The following is a 24987-nucleotide window of genomic DNA, read 5'->3' on the forward strand; positions in this document are numbered from 1 at the left end:
AATAAATCCCATACATGAGGCCAAGTTCCATTTCTAGCACACACACACACACACACACACACACACACACACACACACACACACACACAGTGTTATTTGCTGTGTCACTTCAAATTCCAACTTTATTTATTTAACAACAACAACAAAAACCCTTTCCATACAAAATACATTGTCAACCTGGCACAGACTCATAACTATATTTTCTGATGTGAACTATCAAAGAAAAGGCTACCATGAGTTATTTTTTACTACAATAAACTCCATGAAAAAAACCAAAAATTCCATGAAAGTTTTGGACAGATTTAGTTTATTGGTATCTCTTCAGTCATGTTAGTCTAAAGGCACTTTATAAATGTTTGCTTTGTGGCAGACATGTGTCATGCATCTGAAGTCCCCGCTACTTAGGAGGCTGAGGCAAGAGAATCACCTGAGCCCAGAAGTTCCAGTCCAGTCTGGGAAATATAACAAGATTTCACCTCAAAAATAGCAAAACAGTGTGGCTGGAGATGGTAGAAGAGCTCATAGCATTGTTTGCTCTTCCAAGGATTTGTTATCTACATGGCAGTTACAACCATCTGTAATTTCATTCCAGGAGATCCAATGTGTTCTGGTCTTCATGTGTACCAGGCACACGTGTGGCACAGACATACATGCAGGCAAAACAGAATGCTCAAACACATAAGATATATAAATAAAATATTAAAGTGAAACACGAGCCTGGAGAGAGGATTCAGCATTTAGGAACATATGTTCTCCCAGAGGAATGACGTTGGTTCCTAGCACCCCATTGAGGCAGCTCACAACCACCTGCAACACCATGGGACCTGATGTCATCATTTGGCTCCACTAGGCATCTTTACACCCATGACAAACATATATGGCAACATATACATTTTAAAAAGACAATACAAATATCTATGAAGGAATGAGCTAAACCTGTCCTCAAAGGATGGTCTCAGTTTAAGTCCTCCGTGTTTTCTGTGATAGACTGAAAAGTGTAGGCCATTTTGCATCAATTTTTGGGATGACTATCCCATGCCATCCCATAAATGTATTTTCCATGTATTTGAAGTGCTCAAAGTCCCTATCTAGTGTGAATTCTTTTCTGGTGACCACTAAGATATGACTTGTCAGCAAAGGCTTTTCCACACTCAGAGCATTTATAAGGTTTTTGCCCAGTGTGGAGCTTTTTATGAAAATCAAGGTGTTCTTTGCAGCTGAAGGATTTCCCACATTCGTTACATGCATAGGCTTTTTCTCCACTGTGAATTTTCTGATGAACTCCGAGGTTTGACTTCAGAGAGAAGGCTTTCCCACATCTATTACATTCATATGACTTTTCCCCAGTGTGGATTTTTTTATGTTGAGTGAGGTTTTTCTTCTGGACAAAAGCCCTGTTACAGAGATGACACTCATAAGACCTCACCCCAGCATGGATTTTCTCGTGATCGATGGCATTTGCTTTCTGGGCAAAAGCTTTTTCACACAGCCCACATTTGTAGGGTTTCTCTCCAGTGTGTGTTCTCTGGTGTTTCACAAGAGCAGACTTGCAAATGAAAGATTTCTTACAGTCCTTACATCTGTAAGGCTTCTGCTCCTTGTGAGTGTTTTTATGTTGACTAAAGGCTTTGATCCGTTTGAAGGACTTGCCACATACATTGCACTCATAGGCTTTCTCATCCCTGTGGATTTTCTTGTGATTACTGTAAGGTGACACCCAGGAGAAGGCTTTCCCACAAGCTTGGCATTATAGGGTGTCTCTTTGGTATGAATTTTCTGATGTTGAATGAGATTGGTCTTCTGCCTGTAGGCTTTTCCACACTCATCACATTTACAGACTGATCTCTCTGGATGAGTTTTCTGATGCTTATTCAGGTTCTACGCATTTTGAATGCTCTTCCACATTCATTACATTTAAAGGATTTCTCCCTATTATGGATCCTCAGATGCCTCTGAAGGTGTGGCTTTGAATCGAGTAACTTTCCACAGGCATTACATTCAAAATGGTTTTTCATAGATTTCCATGAATTAGAGCCAACTGATTTTCTATATTCATTAGAATTATTTTTTATTGAAGGACTCCTATCAAAACAATGTTTCAAATGCCTTCCAATTAGATCATATTACGAGGAGTGTGGGGCGTTTACCCACCACCCCCACAGCTTCCCAGAGTTTTCTTGAGTGCGAGCAGCAGGAAATATTAGATAGAAGGATTTATAGCGGAGAATCTTGTGGAGATAAACAGATAGAAAATAAAGGATAGCCTCGAGAGGGCCTGGAACCTATTCCAACGGGCCCGGACTGTCTCTGGTCCAGGGTTTTTATAGAGACGCCAAGGGGTGGAGCAAAAGACCTCCTCCCCCAGCACAGCCAAGTGCAGACCATCTCAGACACCTGCACTCAGGCCCGTGGTCCTGATCATCCTCTATTCGGACCTGCTGGGTAAAGCCACGAGGAACCCCAGAACGGGCTCCCACAGAGGAGCCTCAATCTTGAAGAAACATCATCATTGCTTGGGAGAAACATCTTTTTATGTGCGGTACATTTTGCTTAGTGAATGTTTTCTTGTGTATGGATACAACTCCTCTCTTGAGACTTTTCTCCAAATTTATGTTCATCCCACCTTGCCTTTCAATATCCTGGTCTTTTTCTGAAATGTATTACAGAGAAATGTTATATGAGAAACCTTCCATACTTGTGATTTGAGATGAAGATGCTAGAAATCACCAAGTGGGGCCATTCTGGTCTCAGGGAATTGGACTTTGTCTAGCCTCCCTGAGGAAGTGTCTGATCAGCTGTGCCACCAAGCAGATGGGCTACCAGGGACTAACTACCAATAGTACTAGTCAAGAGACTGTGAAAGGGGCTGGAGAGAATCCCTCTTCTGGACTCATGAACATGCTGACACACAGATACACATAACTTAAAATAAAAATAAATCAGCTCAGCAGGTCAGGACATTTGCTGCTCTTCCAGAGGACCCCAGTTAGTCTCCAAGCACCCACTTCTGGGGGCCCATAATTGCCTACAACCCCAGATTCAGGGAATCTGATGCCCTCTCATCACCTTCATGGCCACCTGAATACATGTGGCATACACACACACACACACACACACACACACACACACACACACACACACACTAAATTTAGAAAAATTATCTTTAAACAAAAACAACAACAAATGGTCTGTGTGGTGATGGCTTGTGGTAAAGCCCTGGCTGTGAGAGTGTCAGGACCTGAGTTTGAATCCCCAGGACTCAGGTATAAACTGACATGGCAGAGACACTTCTGTAATGTCAGCAAAGCAGAGACTGGAGAATCCCCAAAGGCTCGTGGACCAGGTAGTCAGTTGTATTCAGGAGTGAATGAGACACCTGGTCTCAAATACAGTCAAAGGGTGAAATGAGGCTGAACCTCCAAATGTCCTCTGACCTCCACCAGGCATGCCGTGACATGAACACACCCACGTTCATTCATAGATATAGATATAGGTATACAGATACACACACACACACACACACACACACACACACACACACACACACACACAAAGAAAATAGGGGAAAAACAGTAACACAACCACAAAACTTGACACTCCTTTCCTGCTTCATCCTAATCCTGACTCACATAGGATACCCCAACAGTGAAAAGTGGACCAGAAACAAACCTGCTCAACCTGGAAAAGGTCCTTGTCTATTTCAGACTTCAGGCCATCACCCCCTCCCCAGTCCCAAAGCCCTCCTCACCCACAGAGGCCAGGTTGCTGTAGTTCTCCAACATCACATCCTTATACAAGTGTCTGTGCTCAGGGTTCAAACCCTGCCACTCCTCTGGGGTGAAGGTCACAGTGATGTCCTCAAAGGTCACTCTCCCTGTAACAGCAAATCTCCATCTGTAGGAAGCCATCACTGAAGGCAGGTGTGGTGCCTAATGCCTAGAAACTCAGTGTTCACAAGGCTGGGGAGGGAGGATTGCTGTGAGTGAGACGCCAAACAGGGCTAGATATGAAGTTCCAGTGCAGTGTGAGACCCTGTCTCAAAATGATAACAAGGCTGGGCTTGTGGTGCACACCTTTAATCCCAGCACTCAGGAGGCAGAAGCAGCAGGATCTCTGAGTTCAAGGCCAGCCTGGTAATCTAAATTTTTAGTTTCATGTCAGCCAGGATTACACAGCAAGATCCTGTCTCAAAAAACAAAACAATAACAACAAAAACAAAACAAACAAAAAAAAACAAACCAAGTAAACAAACCTCATAACAAAAAGATTCCAATTGCTTCTGAGGACTAGAAATATAAAAAATGTGCCCAATGCCTTGTGTGCTGAGTTTACTGAATACTATGATAAGGTAGAAAACAAATTGAATTTTTAAATATATGCAATCTAATTAAAATCCTGAGGATTATTCATGCATCCATCTTACTGAACTCTGTTAAAAGAAAAGACTCCAGAAAATTTATATTTCAGTGATATATCTGGAGGTGGATTTTAGACAAAGTGGGTGGTGGCAGTGGCCAAATGATGTTCACCTTGGCTGGACATGGTTTTGTACACCTTTAATCCCAGCACTCGGGAGACAGAAACAGCAGGGTCGAGAGTTACAGGCCAGCCTGGGTTGCAAAGCAAAGTTCTGCCTCAGATAATGGTTTGAGCATGACTTTAATCCCAGAAGATTAAGGCAGAGGCAGAGGCAGAGCCAGGAGGATCTCTGTGAGTTGGAGGCCAGCCTGGTCTACAAAGCAAGTTCCAGGACAGCCAGGACTGTTACATAGAGAAACCCTGTCTTGAAAAACCAAAAAAAAAAAAAAAAAAAAAAAAAAAAAAAAAAAAAAAGAAATCAGAGTATATGCTGATTTTAATAAAGGCAAGGAAGAAAACATGGGCAGCTCAATAGGAGAAGCTAACTGTGAACAACAGGAGTATGAGTGACATGGTTTTTTGTTTTTTTTTTGGAGGGATTTTAAATTTGTAAAAGTCATTATTATTACATTTTGCTCATTTATTTATTTATCTTGTATTCATATGTGGGTGTGGGTATAGAGGTCAGAGGACATCTGCAGGATTTGGTTCTCTCCTCCTACCATGTGACTTCCATGGAACTCAGGCCAACAGCCTGGTCAGCAAGAACCACTACCCACCGAGCCATCTGCAGCCTCAGCCACCTTGCTTGCTACTATTTTTGCTGTTATTTTGTTTGAGACAGGGTTTCGCGTAGCCCAGAATGGCATTGAACTTACTACACAGCCAAAGTCTTCACTGTCTGATTCTCCTGCCTCGACCCACCAAGTGCTAGAATTACAAGTGTGCATCACCACCCCCAGCTAATTTCCAAGGTTTTTGTTGTTGTTTAGACTTATTTTGTGTGTGTGAATGCTTAGCTACATATATGTGTGTGTGCCACGTGCTTGCCTGGTGCTTGCAGAAGTCAGAATGGGACACCGAATTCCCTAGAACTGCAGCTGTCGGTGGCTGTGAGACACCATTCGGACACTGGGAATTGAACCCACGTCCTCTACAAGAGCAGTAAGCAAATGCTCTCAACCTCTGAGCCATATCTTCAGGCCTCCTGATTTCAAGTTTTAATAAAACTCACCAGAGGGGCTGGTGATGCAACTCTGTAGTAAAAAGCTATTTGCCGTACACTAGATTCGTGGTCCTGTGCAAAATAAATATAAATAAATAAATAAATATAAAAACTCACCTTGGAATCACTCATTTCTTGTTCTTTTCAAGTCAAGACAACCCTGGGGAGGAAGATTTGCTTGGAACTGGGGAGGGGGGGGCACGAAAGATCAGAATTTCTCTGGAATGTGCCATCCTCCCCACCCCAGTCTTCTGTTTTGTCCCCCTGTACTAGTGACTTTTCTCCTGGTCTCCAGCCAGACCACAGTGCTTAACAGTTCCACAGCCTTCCGAAACAGCACCATTGCTGCTGTAGAACTGCTGGTACGTGATAGTGGGGCCTGGTGGGATGGCTCAGCAGGCAGAGGGACTCAGGGCAAGCCTGACGCTCCGAGTTTGACCCCTGAGAACCCACACGGGCGGAGAGAACCAACTCCTCCAGGTTGTGCTCTAACTGCTACGTTTGGGCCTTGGCATGCACACACCTACCACATATTCACCCACGCTCACAGGTACACACAAAATAAAGAAAGAAAGAAAATGTAATTTTTATAAAAGCATACCATCCTGTGGGGGGACGTTACACAGTCAAATGTAATACCTTCCCTTTTGTTTTTCCTCAGTTCTTTTTTAAAATAACATTTATTTACTTCTGTAATTAGATCATTCATTCTGTATTTGCGCATGTGTGGTGTGCAGGCACACCACGGTACACATGTGGGCAGAGGGCAACTTGCTAAGAATCTGTTTTCCCTTTCTATGACGATGGGCAATGGGTCTCGGGGATCAGACTCAGGTTGATAGATTTGGTGGCAAGTAACTTAACCTCCTGAGCCATCTCACTGGCCCCAACACCCTCCTTTCTTACATATAACTCTTTTTTTTTTTTAGATTTATTTATTTATTATGTGTACAATGTTCTGCCGGCATATATGGCTGCAGGCCAGAAGAGGGCGCCAGATCTCATTACAGATGGTTGTGAGCCATCATGTGGTTGCTGGGAATTGAACTCAGGACCTTTGGAAGAGCAGCCAGTGCTCTTAACCGCTGAGCCTTCTCTCCAGGCTCTTACTTATAACTCTTAATTGCATATATGATACATACACTATATACTGTCACATATTATATATGAAATATATAACATTAGCAACCTAATAATTATTACTTATTATATTTATCACATGTTATACAATTATTAATGTATACATATTGTTATGATTAATATGTTAATATATTGAATATATGATCAACAATACATGTGCACATACATGAACAGTTTATGTTATATGTAAAATATATAATAGGTGCATAATATATGTATAGATGTAAAAGACCCAAAAAGCATACACAAAAGGAAGTGTGACAAAGTACAAATGGACAGTAAATCTCTAGATGTTTTAAATCTCTAATTCCAACAGTGGAGAGGCTGACAGGAGGGTGAGTGTGAGTTCCAGGTCAGCCTGCTCTACATAGGGAGTTTGGAAGGCCCAGCTGGGAACAGTGCGAGATCCTGTCTCAAAAGAGCCAAAATTAAAATCAAGCACTCCCACTTCTAGTTATATATCCAAAGGAAACAGGATCAGAACTGGGCTTAATGGTGCATTTCTCAAATTCAAGCACTGAAGACGAGAGGCAGGAGAATTGGTGTGTTTTAGGCCGACTTGAGCTAGGTAGCAAGACTCTGACCTTAATAAATAAAACAAACAAAGCCACACATGGTGGCATAAGCCTTTAATCCCAGCACTCTGGAGGCAGAACTGGCAGATCTTTGTAAGTTTAAGGTGAGTATGGTCTACAGAGCGAGTTCCAGGACAGCCAGGGCTGTTACACAGAGAAACCTTGTCTTGAAAAACCAACCAAACAAACAAAACCAAAAAACAAACAAACAAACAAAAAGCCCACAAAAACTCACCACCAAAAACAACAAAAATACCCCAGGAAATAAAATCAAGAGGGTGAAGAAATCTGTACTCCAAGATTTGTTACAGTACCATTCAGAATAGCCAGGAAATGGAATCAACTTATATGTTCATGGATAAATAAAATGTAGTATATGAGAGGTCTAAACTTCCTCCATTTTACTAGCTGGGTCAAAATTTCAGTCTCTCTCTCTCTTTCTCTCTCTCTCTCTCTCTCTCTCTCTCTCTCTCTCTCAAGGATTTTACCTGTGAGGACTTTTTCCCCCCAGCTTGATACAGTACAATTTCTTATCTTAACAGTGAAATGTTTCACTAAAGCTTGTCCAGTGATTGAGCAAAACTAAAACTTATCATAAGCCACAGTCATCCTAAGGCCCCCTTGCTATATAGCCTCTATGGTTCTATGGGTTATGGTCTGATTGTTCTTTATTTTATATCTAGAATCCACTTATGAGTGAGTACATACCATGTTTGTCCTTCTGACTTTGGGTTACCTCACTCAGGATGATTTTTTCTAGTTCCATCCATTTGCCTGCAAATTTCATGATGTCACTATTTTGCTCTGCTGAGTAGGACTCCATTGTGTATATGTGCCACATTTTCTTAATCCATTCTTCAGTTGAGGGGCATCTAGGTTGCTTCCAGGTTCTGGCTATTACAAATAGTGCTGCTATGAACATAGTTGAGCATGTTTCCTTATGGGAAATTTCAGTCTCTTAAACAAAGGGCTGTCAAACAAACAGCCTTATATTCGGGGACAAGGGACAAAGCATGAACGAGGCCTGATTGTCTTTAGCCCCACAATGTCTCAAGGACAGTTCCTGCAACTCCCCTTGAAATTTACCAAAGCATATCCAAAGACAAAACCTCAGTCAACTGAAAGTATACTAATGTAACTGCTGCTTGCTTTACCAATTATGTTAGATGACCTAACCATCCCTGAAATTCCCCTAGCTGTGCTTAAAAGGAGTCTGCATGCTCCTCTCAGGCTTGTCACCATTTTGTACAGGTGAACAACCCTGCATGTATACTATTTGAGTCTGGGGTCTTTCTTCAGTGTTTCCTCGGACCCCAATAGTGTGAACATATAACAGAATACTATTCAGTCACATAAAATAATTAAATCTTGTCAACTGCTACAACATGGAAGGAACCAAAGGCTATTATGTTAAGTGACTTAAATCAGCCACCAAAACTGGATAATCACATTCATGTTCAGAACCCAAAGAAAGTTATTAATTGGAGATTTTTCTGTTGTTGGTTTTTGGTCTTTTTGAGACAAGGTCTCACGTAGCCCAGGCTGGCCTCATACTTACCATAGGGCTGAGTATGACTTCAAACTCCTGATCTCCACTTCTCAAGTGCTGAAATCACAGGAAAGCACGTGGCTGGCTGGAAGTCGAGAGTATAGAGTTTATATATCTCAAAAAAGAAAGAGGGAATAGATGGGGAGGGAGAACTCTGTAGCCCAGGCTGCCATGGTGTTTATGGCAATTCTCCTGCATCACTCTCCTGAATGCTGGGACTGTAAGTGTGAACAACCACATAGGGCTCACAACTCCCAAATTTATATGCCCAGGCTTAGGTCCATTCCCCGTGTTCAGACATAGGCTGACTTGCCTATATGACTGTTTACTTTTCTATCTTAGAGACTTATCAGATTGACTCTGAGGCCCCTAAACCTCCTATCCTTTCAGCCTTCACACGTCAGGAGACCGCAAAGCCAATGATCTAGTGACCCAGAAGTCCGTGTCTTTGTGGAGGCTGTCTTGGGCCACAAAATACCTAAGGATGAATGATGGAATAGTATGTTGAGATGAGGATTCCAGCATCCTCCCCACGAAAAATGTTAAGCTACATTTTCTATCACCAGCTCAGAAAAACGATCTTGGTAGGAAGTATCTGAAAGGCACAAATCGAGAGATGAGCTCAGCGTCAGGATCCACACACAGTTGCATTAACCCTAAGATGGGCAAATCCTTTTGCCTCCCAAGCCTCGATTTCCCCGGACGAAGCACGGCGATCTTACCCTTGTTCCTGGGTCCTTCCCCACAGACTTCGTCCTCTAGATTTCTCCGCATTTGCGAGAAACTGGGACCTTTGAGCGCCTCTCAAACTTATTGGGTGCAGAGCTCCCAGTTTGGTAGGACATTGTGGGAAACACTATCAAAACTACATTACCCAGAAGACTGTGCTGCACGCGGGCCCAATAATGGACCAGAACGGGTAGCACTTCCGGGTTGCTCACCAGGGACGCCTTTTGTCTCCGCACATCGGTTCCCAAGGGGTTTAAGTTAAGTGCACATCGGAAACCTTAGGGTCAGTTTTCAGGCCTGTGGCCGAATTCGAAAAGGACCGGAACATAGGAATTCTCCCCAGAAGCCGGTCCGAATCTGTGTGGTCTGGTCCTCTCAGCCCTCGTCCCTCAGCCTGCAGCCCCCAAGGGCAACGGCTGGGGGCAGGTTTGTCATTTCCACGGAAGACCCCGCGGTCCTGAGTACGGCCGGTTTCCGTGGTTACCCGGCCAAGGCCGGACCCGCCTGGGGAGATTCGGCCGAGGTCTGCAAGGCCCTTGGTTTCCCCCGAAAAGTCCGACTATGGCGGCCGGGAAGGACCACACGCAGGTGAGTGGCCTGTGAGCTTTAAATCTCTGCTCAGGGAACCGAGACAGCCCCCCTGGATGGAGCTCTGCCGCTGTCATTCTTTTGGATACGGTGGTGGTGGTGGTGGTGGTGGTGGTGGTGGTGGTGGTGGTGGTGGTGGTGGTGGTGGTGGTGGTGGTGGTGGTGGTGGTGGTGGTGGTGGTGACGACGACTTAATTCGTCAGCGGTCCTGGATGCTCCCGAAAGATGCCCAGTTTGAACTGGCCTTTCCGGAAGGGAGCTGCTGCACCTGACAGCGGATTGAGAACGCCAGTGGTGGTGGAGGGATTGGAATGTGGCAGGTCAAGAGCCTGTTTACTGATTATCTTGGGCTATCTTTAGCCACCTTAATAACTATTCCTTACCCACCTCAGTGACTGACCTAACATCTTTGTGAAACATAGACGAGATGTTTTGGATGTGTTATCTTAGCAAGTCTCTAGCTTCTACAAACCAGAAACCTTAAAAAAAAAAAAATCTTCAGATAGCATCGCAGACCTATAGCAGAGGTTTCTCCACGGAGCTCAAACCTAGCTGCCTGATGTATTCGTGAGGGTATTTGAAAAGTATCTTTATGCCCTTTGTTCTGTATCTTAAAACTTTTGGAACGTGACATTTGGTTTAACCTAAATGGGAGTTCCAGGGACGTGGTCACCCATATTTGGGTTCAGAATACACTCCTTCCCTGCTTTGAGGTGAGAGGTGTTTTTTTTTTTTTACATTGTCATGGGTAAGCTGTTGCAAGAGTAAATCATGCTTCCGCTAAAGAATTCAGTCATACTAATAACTCCTACTGTGCGTGCAAGGACCCACCGAGACCGCCTAGGCCTCTGTGCAACAGTACTGGTTTCAGAAAGTCAAGATCAGGGCATTCGGGGCAGGGAGACATACTTGGAGGAATACAGGTATATTGGCCCTTTAAGAAGGCCCAGCAGTACCTGTAAGGTTGCCGTGATGGAGAAATGAAGAGCAAAATAGTGTAGTCTTCTCCAAGGATTTTCAGCTTCCAGTCGTCTATACCCAGTGAAGGGACTTGATTCTGAGAGCCACCGCTGGTATTGTTTATCCTCGACCATTGTGTTCCCAGTTTTTGAAGTGTCCTAACAACAGCGGCAGGGCTGTCAGAATCCTGCAAGGAAAAAGGTAGGCGTCTCATTGTGGAATTTCCCTGGGAATCTAGGAAGCCTAAGAAAGGTCTAGGCTACTGGGGAAGCTGGTCAGGGACTTGTCTCCAGTAGATGGTAATAACTCTCTTATTGTCCTTGTATTGAGACAAGGTCTTACTGCGTAGCCCAGGCTGGCTTCAAATGTGAAATTCTGTATCAGCTCCCCTAATGCTCGGATTATGGGTGTGAGCCACCACAACCAACTCAAGCACATCAGTTGTGAAGCCAGCTATAAGACGTGCTTTGTCTAGCCATGTCAAAAGGGCATTTTTCAGAAGTGGTTAAATGGGTTTGTCAGCAAAAAGGAGTGGAAACACTACACAAACTCACTAACTTTTTTAAGAAATGAAAAACATTTTTTTCTTAAATGATAGCATTTGTTTTGTTTTGTTTTTCAAGACAGGGTTTCTCTGTGTAGCTTTGCGCCTTTCCTGGAACTCGCTTTGTAAACCAGGCTGGCCTCGAACTCACAGAGACCCACCTGGCTCTGCCTCCCGAGTGCTGGGATTAAAGGCGTGTGCCACCACCGCCCAGCAATGATAGCATATGTTAGCATAAGGGTATGTGCACATGAGTACAAGTGACCGAAAAGGCCAGAATAGGCCATACAATGCTTGGAGCTGGAGATACTGATGTGGTTGCTGGGAGCCAAACTCAGGTCCACTGTTGTTAGCCACTGAGCCAGCTCTCCAGCTCTGCAACTCCTTTTTGGAATGAGCTTTTCACTTTATATTCTCTTTGCTGTTAATGGAGTGTCAGAATTACTGTTACAACAGCCTTAAGCCAGTGTGCGGTCCCTGCCTTTGGTAGTACTGAGTGGCTCCAGGTGAGCTGGTAAAGCTCCTTTAGCCTCGAGTCACTCACTGTAATGTGAAGATCTGATGATGGTGACCTCAAAGGCCATGGGAAATTAAGACAATTTTCACAATGAGCATTGGAGAATTTCTCCTTTAAAAATTCCTATTGTTGGGGGCTGGAGAGATAGCTCAGTGGTTAAGAGCACCAGCTGTTCTTCTAGGGGACCTGGGTTTAATTCCCAGCACCCACCTGGAAGCTCACAACAGTCTGTAACTCCAGTTCTGGAGGATCTGGCACCCTCATACAGACAGACAGACATCAGTGCAGGCAAAAACATCTGTGCACATAAAAATAAGAAATTTTAAAAAATTCCTATTGTCGGATAGAACTATTTCATTTTGTTTGTACATTTATTCAGTGTGTGTGTGCGTTTGTGCGCGCGCGCGTGTGTGTGTGTGTGTGTGTGTGTGTGTGTGTGTGTGTGTGTGTGTGTGTCTCACTTTCTACCATGTCAGTATCAGGGATGGAATTGAGATCATCAGTCTTGACATGTGATATATTGTGTACCCTAATAAACTTGCCTGAAGATCAGAGGACAGAGCCAGCCACTAGATTAGACACAGAGCCAGGCAGTGGTGACACACACCTTTAATCCCAGCACTTGAGGTCTCATGTCTTTGCTTGGGAAGCACACTTACCGTTAATCCCAAGAAGTAATATGGCAGGGCAGAGAAAGGTATATAAGGCGTGAGGGAACAGGAACGCACTCTCTTTAGGCCGAGGATTTCGTAGAGGTAAGAACTAGTGGCTGCCTGTTCTGCTTCTCTGATCTTTCAGCTTTCACCCTGATATCTGGCTCTGGGTTTTTTATTAAAAGACCATCTAGATTCGAACAACATGACAGCAGGTGCTTTTCCCTTTGAGCCACCCTGGCAGCCCTAGAGAAACATCATGGAGAGGCTCTCCTTGTACCTGTCTTGGTATCACCTTCATGTCTTCATTCTTCTGATTTTCTAGAATCCTACTGTCCACATCTCGTAGTCCACATGTTTTTGTTGTCTGTCCTTCTGACTTTGTTTGGGGTAGTGATCTTTTTCACGTGTATTTATTTATTTATGGTATATTTTTCATTGTTTTTTTTTTTAACTTTCCTTATTTATGGGGCGTGTGTGTGCATACATGTCAGGGCCTGAGTGCAGAGGTCAGAGGACTTCAGGAAGTCAGTTCTCTTTCTACCATATGAGTCCCAGGTATCGAACTCAGGTGAGCAAACTTAGCAGCAGGTGCCCTAGCCCACTGAGCCATCTTGCCGGCCCAGTTCTTTTCTTTTTTTGTTTTGAGACAGAGTCTCATGTAGTCCAGACTGGCCTTGAGCTTGCTGTGCAGCCCCGGTCGGCTTTGAAATAATAGCAATCTTCCTACCTTCGGCCTTGAAGTTCTGAGGTTATAGGTGTGAGCTGCCAGGCTCTGATGACTCTTAACACAGGATCCTTCTCTCCTTGCACCTCTGTGTTCTCCAGGCATTTTCTCGCTAACCCCCCAAACGCACAGTGGAACATGGGCGTGAAGATGCCCTGTGTGGCTCGGGCCTTCGCCCCTCTTAATCTGCTTCCGTGAGGCATGGGCCAGCTCCTCTCATCGAACCCAAGGCTAACACTGATGCCTCTGTTTGACTTTGCAAGGTGTCTCTGACCTTTGAAGATGTGGCTGTGGCTTTCACCCAGGAGGAGTGGGGGCAGCTGGACCCTGCTCAAAAGACTCTCTACCAGGAGGTGATGCTGGAAATCTCTGGGTTCCTGGTCTCTCTGGGTAAGGCTTTCTACTCTACTTTAAAAAATATTTTAAAAATATATTTTATTTATTTTGTATACATATGTATAAATGTGTTAACAGGTGCACACACACGTGTGTAGGAGTCAAAGGGCAACTTGCAGAAACTAGTGCTTTCCTCCCAGCATAAGGGTCCTTGGACTCAAACTCAAATTGCCAACCTTGGTGACAAGCAACTTTACCCACTTAGCCAGCTCGCAAGCCTACACTACCCCAGCTTTTTAAAATCAGGATCTTCTCACTCTGCAGCTCGGGCTGACCTGGAATCACACTGTGACCTCAAACTCACAGGCAGTCCTTTTGGAATTACATGCATGCACGTATGCACACACTGTGTTTTAAGTGAGAAATGTCCCCATAGACTCAGGCATTTGAAGTTGGTCCTTGGTTGGTGATGCTGTTTGGAGAGGTTATGGGAAAGTGCAGCCTTGCTAGAGGAAGCACATCACTGAGGTTGGGCTCTGAGAGTTTAAGGCCTTACCCTCCTTCCGGTTCACTCTGCTTCATGCTTATAGCTAGTGATAGGATTTTTCAGCTTCCTACCCGTACTACCATGCCTGCCTGCTGCCATGTCTCCCTACTGTGAACTCTTACCCCGTTGAAATGAACTCTTCCTTCTATAAGTTGCCTTGGTCATGGTATTTTATCACAACAAAAGAGAAGTAACAGATACACACATAAACAACACAGTAAATCTTAACAAACAAACAAATAAATAAATAAGACCCTTATGGTCTCCTTTCACATGTTCACATCAGCCTGAGACTCACCCTATGGCAGTCTTTCTGGCTTCTCTGCTCACCATCAAGGTAGCACACTAGGCATTTTCCTTTGTTCAGGGAGTTGTTAGCATGATGCGGCATTTCACGTGGCTACCATTTCTCAGCACAGTCGGCATCTTCTCACAAGATCTTTCCCGACCATTAAATATTCTGACCTGTGATGTGGCTCAGTGGTAAAGGTGCTTGCCACCGAGCCTGGTGACCTGAGTTTGATTCTCAGATCCCACATGGTGGACTGAGCCCCACAATTTGTCTTCTTATTGCCCTTCATGCACACACACATCATGACACGCCATCCTCAATAGATACAAAAACTTCTTTATTTTTTATTTTATTTATTTTTTTTGAGAAAGGGTTTTTCTGTGTATCCTGTCTGTCCTGGAACTCACTCTGTAGCCCAGGCTGGCCTCAAACTCAGAGATCCGCCTGCCTCTGCCTCCTGAGTGCTGGGATTAAAGGCCTGCGCCGCCGCCGCCGCCGCCGCCGCCGCCGCCGCCGCCGCCGCCGCCGCCGCCGCCGCCGCCGCCTGGCTTAAATGTTCAGTTTTCTTAAAATTGAAGTGAAGTGTTGCAGTGTGACCACCGAGTGTGTCCCTCTCTGACCTCTGCTACCGAAGATAATTTATCTGCCTGTCTAAGGCCCTGCCGCATCTCCACCTACTACCCTCTCTCCGTTGTTGAGCCCACTGGGGTGTCTGTGGCTCTCTCCATTTTTGTGGTACTTGGGAGTCCAGAGTCTGCAGCCAGGTCTCTGGTCCCAGGCCCAGCGTTGCGCCTTGGTTTTTTCACCTTCCAATTATTTTTAAAATTTGTGTCCATGTGTATATCCCTCCTGTCAATATGTGCACCACATGCAAGCAGTGCCCATGGAGGCCGGAAGAGGACGTTGGATCCCCTGGAACTGGAGTTACAGGTAGCTCTGAGCTGCCACGTGGGTGCTGGTAACTAAACCGAGGTCCTCTGCAAGAGCAGCGAGTGCTTTAACCACTGAGCTCTCTCTCCAGCCCCCAGCTCTGCTCCTTAAAACCGTGTCACCCTGGACCTGTTATCCGACTCCCCCGTGTCCCGGCATCATCTGTTTAGATGTGAACGTACTGAATGTCCGTTTCCATGGCTCTTGTCAGTGTAAATAAGTCGTTACAGGAGAGGGCTCAGAACAGCGTGGCACTAGTCTCCATGTGTGTCAGCCATGTGGGTCCCAGGCACCACTGCCATTACTAAGAGCCTCATGATTAGCACCCCAGTTGTGCCTGCACTCATGGGTAAACAGCAGGTAGAAAAGAGATGGCTGGGCCTAGGATTCTGTCTTAGCCATTCTCCCTCACAACCCCCCTGTGGTGAAACCTGAGCCTTGGCTTGTCCATGTATAAAATGGTCTTGATAATGGTTATGATGCTGTGAGAAAATTCTGAAATAGAATCCATATTGAGTCTTTGGCTTATAGGAAGAACACTATAAAAGTTTGTTCAGTTCCCCCCACCTCCATTTTTTGAGGTGAAACTGTCTACAGTGATAGTCCCGGCTAGCCTACCCTCATACTTGTAGTGATTTTCCTGCTTCAGCCTTACAGGTGCTGGGGTTACAGGCATATATATATACACCACCATGCACATCTCAAAACTTGGCATTGCATCTAACGAAAAACTTCCATCAGCGAAGATGCATACTGGCTTTGTGTGCCAGGCTTTTGTGAGGGCAGGATTGTCCTTCCACATGAGGTTGTTGAGATAGTGGGAACTTTAAGAATGAGGATGTTGCCAGGTGGTGGTGGCACACCTTTAATCCTAGCACTTGGGAGGCAGAGCCAGGTGGATCTCTGTGAGTTCGAGGCCAGCCTGGTCTACAGAGTGAGATCCAGGACAGGCACCAAAGCTACACAGAGAATTCCTGTCTTGAAAAAAAAAAAAAAAAAAAATGGGGTTGTAGCTCATTACATTTCAGGACTGCTGCCCCCACACTGAGCTGAGTCTTTCCACATCAGTTAGCTTAATTAAGACAATCCTCTGACAAGCATGTTCATAGGCCAACCCAGTGTATATAATACCTCATGAGGTTCTCTTCCTAGGTAATTGTACTTAGTATTTAGTTGACAAAGCTAACCATCACAGTAGTGGTTAATAGATTCCTTCACCCACTGTTGTTCTTGTGGGAGCCCAGCCAGATGCTGTGAGAGTGGGCAGTTATAAAGGGTATGACTGTTCCTGTCTGCTGTGTCATACCTGCTCATCATCCATCTGCTCCTGCTTCTCCTCAACCATGGGAGCAAACCAGTGGGATTACTGAGGTAGACTATCAGTCTCCAAGAGTGAGTTAAGCCTGGTATCTTACTATATTGTTTACTGTATTATCCTTTCGTTACAGCAGAAAAAAACAGACTAATACAGATAACTTATTTGTTTTGTTTGTTTGTTTGTTTGTTCTGGTTTTTGAGGCAGATTTTTCTTGCATAGACAGGCTTCCCTGAAACTTTGCCAGGACAAGGTGGGACAGCCCTTCAGAAAATCCTTCACAGATAATTCTGTCAGATATTCTAGGCCTGTAGGATGAAGATGGATGCCCCAGTGTTGCAGAGGAACTTTGTGTGACTGTTCAAGCAGCCAGTTGTTTCTGTCATTTCTCACATTTTTTTGGAAGTCGCTTGTTTGCACTTCCTGCTTACTCAGTATTATTTCCTTCTTGAGTCTTTGATGGAGTTGAAGACTAGATAGTTTAGTTTTCCTTGTTAACAAATTTAGAAAAGAAACTCACTAAAGAGGTGTAAAGTATATAAGTTTGAAAGACATCAAAAGATAGTTTTTGGTTGGTAATACAAGTTAGGATAGAAAGTGAATTAGGGCTGGGCAGTGGTGGCGCACGACTTTAATCCCAGCACTCGGGAGGCAGAGGCAGGCGGATCTCTGTGAGTTCGAGGCCAGCCTGGTCTACAAAGTGAGATCCAGGAAAGGTGCAAAGCTACACAGAGAAACCCTGTCTCAAAAATCCAAAAAAGAAAAAAAAGAAAGTGAATTAGGTACAACACTTTGGATTCACCAAAACAGGATAAATAATGGAGTATTTTCTCTGAATTTGTCAAATTCAGTGTTAGTGGACTGGTCATTGTTAATGTAATTCTTGACTGTATATATTGTATGTAGTTATTGTATTTATTGTATATAGTTTTTCTTATATTAGTTATAACCTTTTATTTTAGATAAAAGGGGAAATGTGGTGATAATTTGTTTGTATTCTAATAAATAAAATTTGCCTGAAGATCAGAGGACAGAGCCAGCCACTAGATTAAACATAGAGGCCAGGCAGTGGTGGCACACACCTTTAATCCTAGCTCTTGGGAGGCAGAGATCCATCTGGATCTCTGTGAGTTCAAGGCCATCCTAGACTACAAGAGATTAATCCAGTCTAAAGGAGAAACAGAGCCAGGCAGTGATGATGGCTCACACCTTTAATCCCAGTATTTGAGAGTCATATGCCTTTAATCCCAGCACTAGGAAGGTTAGGACAGAAAGTGATATGGCTGGCGGAGAAGGCATATAAGGCGGGAGAGACAGGAACTCAGTATTTTTGGCCGAGGACTCATGGGCATTCAGTCTGAGGATTTGTGGATACAGGATCTTCCCCTTTTGGCTGAGGAGTTGGCGAGGTGAGAAGTGGCTGTGGCTTGATTCCTCTGACCTTTCAGCATTTATCCCAATATCTGGCTTTGGTTTTTTAGTAATAAGACCAATTAGAATTCATGCTACAGATCTATGTGCGTTCGAACCTAGCCTGGTCCACATAGTGAGTTCAAGGATAGCCAGAGCTACATAGTGAGACTCTGTCTTGAAAAAAACAAAGCAAGCCTGCCATGGTGGCACATGCCTTTAATCCCAGCACTTGGGATGCAGAGGCAGGAGGATCTCTGTGAGTTCGAGGCCAGCCTGGTCAACAAAGTGAGTTCCAGGACAGCCAGGGCTACACAGAGAAACCCTGTGTCAAAAAAAAAAAAAAAAAAAAAAAAAAAAAAAAAAAAAAAGGAGAGAGACAGAGACAGAGACAAAGACACAGAGAGAGACAGAGAGAGAGACAGAGAGAAGAAAAATCAAATAAAAAAGTATTACATTTTAAAAATGTTGTGTGCACACATGTACATGCATGCTACAGTGTGCGAAGATCAGAGAACAAGTGGGAGTTGGTTCTCTTCCTCCCACCTTGTGAGTCCCAGGGATCAAACTCAGGTTCTCGGTTTGGGCAGCAGGTGCCTTTACTTATGGAGTGGTCTTGCCAGCCAAGTATTAGTTTCTGATGGACTGTTTAGTATGGGTTAGCAAACGTCTAGCTTCTAAGTTATGTTTCACCTTTTTTTGTGTAGATGGGAGCAGCTTCATCCAAGATCCAGACCAAATCCGGTGAGATGGAGGGTCTTTATCTTGTTTCACCAAAATCTCCGTGTGCTTTTTTGTTCTCCCTGAAGGGTATCCTGTTCCCAGACTGGAGCTGCTGTGCCAGCTGGAGCAAGGGCAGGAACCGTGGGCAGTGGCAAAGTCCCAAAGTACCTGCTCAGGTAAGAGTCCAGTGGAGGGCCTGCAGGTCTGGACAGGGGTCTCCTGGGAAGCTTCTTTTTATTTGTGTGTCTGTGAGTATTTGCCACAGGAGTGAAGGTGCCCTCAAAGGCCAGAAGAGGGCACCGATCCCCTGCAGCTGAAGTTACAAGCTGTTATGAGCTGCCTGATGGGAGTGTTGAGAATTGAACTCAGATCCTTTGAAAGACCAAGTGTTCTTTCTTTTTTTTTTTTTTTTTTTTTAAGATTTATTTATTAGCCAGGCGGTGGTGGCACACGCCTTTAATCCCAGTAACCTAGAGGCAGAGCCAGGCAGATCTCTGTGAGTTCGAGGCTAGCCTGGGCTACAGAGTGAGTTCCAGGACAGGCGTAAAGCTACACAGAGAAACCCTGTCTCGAAAAATAAAAAATAAATAGATTTATTTATTATGTATATAGTATTCTCTGCTTGCATGCCAGAAGAGGGCACCAGATCTCATTACAGAGGGTTGTGAACCACCATGTGATTGCTGGGAATTGAACTCAGGACCTCTGAGCCATCTCCTCAGATCCAAGACCAAGTGTTCTTAACTACTGAGCCACATCTCCAGCCTGCTGGGATACTTCTTAGTGTATCACTTCAGGATCTGAAGCCATGGAACCCTGCCGACCTGTGGCTCTTTTGATTCTCCTGTCCTGCCCCATTTGTCACTGCTCCTCAGAAGCTACTGTCTCAGGATCCCCTCTGCCTGCTTGAGCTACAACCTGGCTTCCTCATCATAAGCTCTGTGGCTCTTGTGAAGCTAACGATCACTTGTGGTTTGAAGTGTATTCATTACTTTTCTGTTGCTATGATAAAACACCATCACAAGGGCAACTTATAAAAGAAAGCAATTTTATTTGGCTAAGGCTCATGAGGGAGAAGAGTCCACCATGGCAGGGAAGCGAGATGGCAAGCAGCAGAACTGGCACCTAGAGAAGCTCCTATCTTGAGTCACAATCAGGAAGCAGTGAACACACTGGGAATGATGCAAGGCATTTGAAACCTCAAAACCTGCCCCTAGTGATGTGCTTCCTCCAGCAATGCCACACCCGCTGAGCCTCCCTAAACAGTGCCACCAACTGGAGACCACATATTCAGATGCCTGTGGGGGACACTGCCATTCAAACCACGACCGACAATAAGTATGACTAAGTTAGCATTACCTCCAGACTCAGTGGTTCAGTATACAGCTTTTTCTCACTCATTCCATTGTCTGTGTGGACAGCTGGGAGCTTTGTGTCACACAGCTGTTCAGGGACTCACACATCTTCTGTCATCTGCCTATTGCTTTTTTGAGACAGGGTTTCTATGTGTAGTTTTGGAGCCTGTACAGGATCTCACTCTGTAGACCAGGCTGGCCTGGAACTCACAGAGATCCGCCTGGCTCTGCCTCCCGAGTGCTGGGATTAAAGGCGTGCGCCACTGCCACCCGGCTCCTGGAGAATTCTAATGCACCTGTGCAGCCCATGTGGAAGAGGGTATGCATGGCCTTTGTCTCACATGAGTCATACCTAGTAACTGTTCCTCCCATTTCCTTCCAGACACCGAGGGGAAAGGTGTCCTTTCTTATTCTGCTGATTTCCATCCGCAACTCTGTTCTATCTACTACCCTTTCCAATCTTGTTCATTAGAGTCCTTCAGATACTAAAAGTCAATCTCTTGCCCCTGTCTTCCCACTATGTTCTACCCTGGAGTTGTTAAAGCTAGGTACCATCCATATGTTAGTTGGCATTTAGATTTAATTGCTTTTTTTTTTTTAATCCACTGTTTTGTTTTGTTTTGTTTTGTTTTGTTTTGTTTTGTTTTGTTTTCAAGACAGGGTTTCTCTGTATAGTTTTGCGCCTTTCCTGGAACTCACTCTGTAGCCCAGGCTTAGGCTGATAATTTTTTTTTTTTTTTTTTTTTTTTTTTTTTGGTTTTTCGAGACAGAGTTTCTCTGTGTAGCTTTGCACCTTTCCTGGAACTCGCTTTGTAGACCAGGCTGGCCTTGAACTCACAGAGATCCGCCTGCCTCTGCCTCCCGAGTGCTGGGATTAAAGGCGTGCGCCACCACCGCCCGGAGATAATTTTTTTTTTAAGATTTATTTATTTATTATGTATACAGTATTCTGCCTGCATGTGTCCCTGCAGGCCAGAACAGGGCACCAGATCTCATTACAAGTGGTTGTGAGCCACCATGTGGTTGCTGGGAATTGAACTCAGGACCTCTGGAAGAGCAGTCAGTGCTCTTAACCACTGAGCCATCTCTCCAGCCCTTAATTGCTTTTTTAATTTTTAAAATTTATTATTAGAGAGGGGTAGCACTTGTGTGAAGGCCAGAGAACAACTTTATGGAGTTGGTTTTCTCCTTCCTCTTCCAAAGATAGTTTTCTCATCTGTATTGTACAGCCAGCAGTGTCTTTACTCTCTGAACAGTATCTCCAGCCCAAATGAAACCTTGGTTTTTTTGTTTGTTTGTTTTTGAGACAGGGTTTCTATCATGTAGCCCAGGCTGTCCTGTAACTCACTCTGTAGACCAGGCTGGCCTCAGACTCACAGAGATCCACCTGCCTGTCCCTCCCAAGTGCTGGGATTAAAGGAATCCACCATTATGTCTGGCTTTCCGAACCTTTTAATCATATAATCTGCTTTTCTTTCCCAACCCCCTTTTCCTCCCCAAACAGGGTTTCTCTGTGTACCCCTGGCTCTCCTGGAACTCAACTCTCTAGACCAGGCTAGCCTTGAACTCACAGAGATCCACCTGCCTCTGCCTCCCGAGTGCTGGGATTAAAGGTGTGCGCCCGCCTGGTTTATTTGCTTTTCTTGTATAGCCATGCCTTTTCCTGAGTCATCTCTTCTGTGTAAATTGCTTGTGGGCCAGAAATGAAGTACCTATGTGGAAAAAGAAAAAAAGAAAAATCACTTCTTAACATTCTGGCCTGCCCCTTGAAATCCCAGCCCTTTGGCACCGCCCTGCATACTGATGTAAAAGCCTCATTCCAAGGAAAAACACCTCCCCTTCCTCTCTCTTCTGCTTTCCTCCCACGAGGTGTGCACCTCTTGAACCCCTCGCCCTTCTCTCTCCCTCTCTCTCTCTTTCCCTCTCTCTCTCTCTCCCCTCTCTCTTCCCCCTCACCAAATGAAACTCTTCCCTGAGTGCTGTCTGCATGGCATCTCTGTCTCTCACCCGCAATGGGGCACCTTGGCTCTACCCGCCAGGACCTCCCACTGACAGTATCATAACACCACTTACCAGTTTTAACGATAGGAATGCATCATGAATTTGAAAAGGAATTCTGAACACCTCTGGTACTTGAAGGGTATTTCCTATGATGCTGAACAAAAAGCTGAGCTCCCTGTGGGTGCTTTCTTTCTCATCATATATTTCATGTCTTCCATGGAGACAGTATTAGGTACATCACTTAGAGAAATTTTACCTCAAGGTGTCAGTCTCACTCTGACAAGCCACATCCAGCCTGTAATTTTGAAAACAACTCCTTGAAAGGCCTGACCCAGTTTCTCCCTCGACATCTCCCTTTCACAGCATTTAGAATCCAAGGACCAGAAAAAAAAGTTGCTAACCTAGGCTTTGGAGATAATATAGTAGGCAGAGAGGAACTATTTTTATCTTCTTGGGGGGGCAGGGTGTGCTCATGTATTTTCAATAGCATGGTTTTGTTTTTTCTATGATGTTATTACTCACATTCCCTGTTGTGCATTGAATTTGTTTTAGGTGACAGTGGAAAAACCAAGTCCATAGGCTCTACCACTTACAAGCCAAAACTGTCTGAGGGAATCTCATTCCAGGAAAAGTCAACAAGAACCCCAGGAGGCTTACAATGGGTGCAAACCAAAGGCCCCAATGATCCATCACAAGTTCAGAAAAGACTCTTCATACAAGAGACAGAGGCCCAGGTGGAGAAACTTCCTGGGAAAATGGGTCCTATACCAGATGATGTAGGGACAGCTGAGGAATTGTGCCCAACGCCCACACAGGAGGAAGAGGAACCTGTCTTCAAATGCAGTGACTGTGGGAAGGTATTTAATAAGAAACACCTCCTTGCTGGACATGAGAAAATCCACTCTGGAGTGAAGCCTTATGAGTGTACAGAATGTGGGAAGACCTTCATAAAGAGCACTCATCTCCTTCAGCACCAGATGATCCACACTGGAGAGAGGCCCTACGAGTGCCTGGAATGTGGAAAAGCTTTCAACCGCAAGTCATACCTTACCCAGCACCAGCGGATCCACAGTGGGGAGAAGCCTTATAAGTGCAGTGAATGTGGGAAGTCCTTCACACACCGCTCCAATTTTGTCTTGCATGGCAGGAGACATACGGGAGAGAAGTCTTTCGTGTGTACAGAATGCGGACAAGTCTTTCGACATAGGGGAGGTTTCCTTAGACACTGTGTCATTCATGGTGGGGAGAATCCGTACGAGTGCTTTGAGTGTGGACAGGTCTTTAAGCACAGGTCCTACCTCCTGTGGCACCAGCAGACGCACACTGGAAAGAAGCCCTATGAATGCCGTGAGTGTGGGAAAGTCTTCCTTGAGAGTGCAGCCTTGATCCACCACTATGTGATCCACACTGGGGAGAAGCCCTTTGAGTGCCTCGAGTGTGGCAAAGCCTTCAACCACAGGTCGTACCTCAAGAGGCACCAGCGCATTCACACTGGGGAGAAGCCTTTTGTGTGCAGTGAGTGTGGAAAAGCCTTCACCCACTGCTCCACTTTCATCTTGCATAAAAGGGCCCACACTGGAGAAAAGCCCTTTGCATGCAGAGAATGTGGGAAAGCCTTTAGCAATCGGAAAGACCTTATTCGTCATTTCAGCATCCACACTGGAGAGAAGCCCTATGAGTGTGTGGAGTGTGGGAAGGCCTTTGCTCGTATGTCAGGCCTCACGAGGCACAAGCGGATTCATAGTGGGGAAAAGCCTTTTGAATGTATTGAGTGTGGGAAATCCTTCTGCTGGAGCACAAACCTCATTCGCCATGCCATTATACACACCGGGGAGAAGCCGTATAAGTGCAGTGACTGCGGAAAGGCCTTCAGCCGCAGCTCATCCCTCAGTCAGCACCAAAGGATGCACAGTGAGGGCAACTCTAGCAGTGTGTCACACGAGGGAAGCCCTTTCACAAGCACACACACCTCCGTCACCCTCCGAGAACTCCTTCTAGGGAAAGACTTCTTGAAGTTAACCTCTGAGGGACATCTTTTGTCACAGGAAACCAATTCCTCAGCATCTGATCGTTTATACCAAAGAGAAACCCACAAGTGTCTTGACTGAAGAGAGAGAGAAATAAAAAAACTCCTGTCGCAGAATATTCTTCGTCATCTGAAGACCAACACTGGCAGCAGACCCCAGTTTTGTAGCCTTATTTTCCATGAAAATTCACTCAGGGAAGAGACCCATGGTATGGGGGTTTGGGTTTTGTTTTGTTTTCATGTAGGAAAAGCTTCAGCCGTGTCTCTCTCCTAGCTTACATTACAGTGTTCTCTCAGGAATTGTTTCACAAAGGAGCAGATGTAGACCAAAATAAAAACAGGTCTCCCAGGTCTCCCTGACAAACCTATGACACTTTGATGTCAGCCCCTCAGTTTACTTGGAGTGAGGTGGGTGTTCGGAGGTCACAGGCCCTCGCCCTTTTGTGTCTTCTCTGCTCATTTGTTGCTGTTGAGTTACTATGGTGC

At 45.0% G+C, this 24987-nt stretch overlaps 1 protein-coding gene and 1 pseudogene across 3 annotated transcripts; one reads left to right on the plus strand and one right to left on the minus strand.

Moving 5' to 3' along the window:
* Positions 1-290: 290 nt before the first annotated feature.
* Positions 291-9772, minus strand: LOC107401575 (uncharacterized; annotated as a pseudogene). The gene is made up of 4 exons (XR_013050817.1): positions 9571-9772; positions 8858-8933; positions 3749-3959; positions 291-2650 (listed from the first exon to the last, which is right to left on the minus strand). The product of XR_013050817.1 is annotated as an uncharacterized LOC107401575 (transcript).
* LOC102917250 (uncharacterized) lies at positions 9735-24880 on the plus strand. 2 transcript variants are annotated; one of them, XM_006980003.4, is made up of 4 exons: positions 9735-10165; positions 13830-13956; positions 19206-19295; positions 23028-24880. In XM_006980003.4, exons 1-4 carry the CDS (start codon positions 10139-10141, stop codon positions 24581-24583), a joined length of 1800 nt encoding a protein of 599 aa, XP_006980065.1. In that variant the 5' UTR covers positions 9735-10138; the 3' UTR covers positions 24584-24880. The 2 variants fall into 2 exon arrangements, with proteins under 2 accessions (XP_006980065.1, XP_042123682.1); XM_042267748.2 differs by lacking the exon at positions 19206-19295.
* The last annotated feature ends 107 nt before the right edge of the window (positions 24881-24987 follow it).

Source organism: Peromyscus maniculatus, chromosome 1 (assembly GCF_049852395.1).
Source record: "Peromyscus maniculatus bairdii isolate BWxNUB_F1_BW_parent chromosome 1, HU_Pman_BW_mat_3.1, whole genome shotgun sequence".
Classification (NCBI taxonomy): domain Eukaryota; kingdom Metazoa; phylum Chordata; class Mammalia; order Rodentia; family Cricetidae; genus Peromyscus; species Peromyscus maniculatus.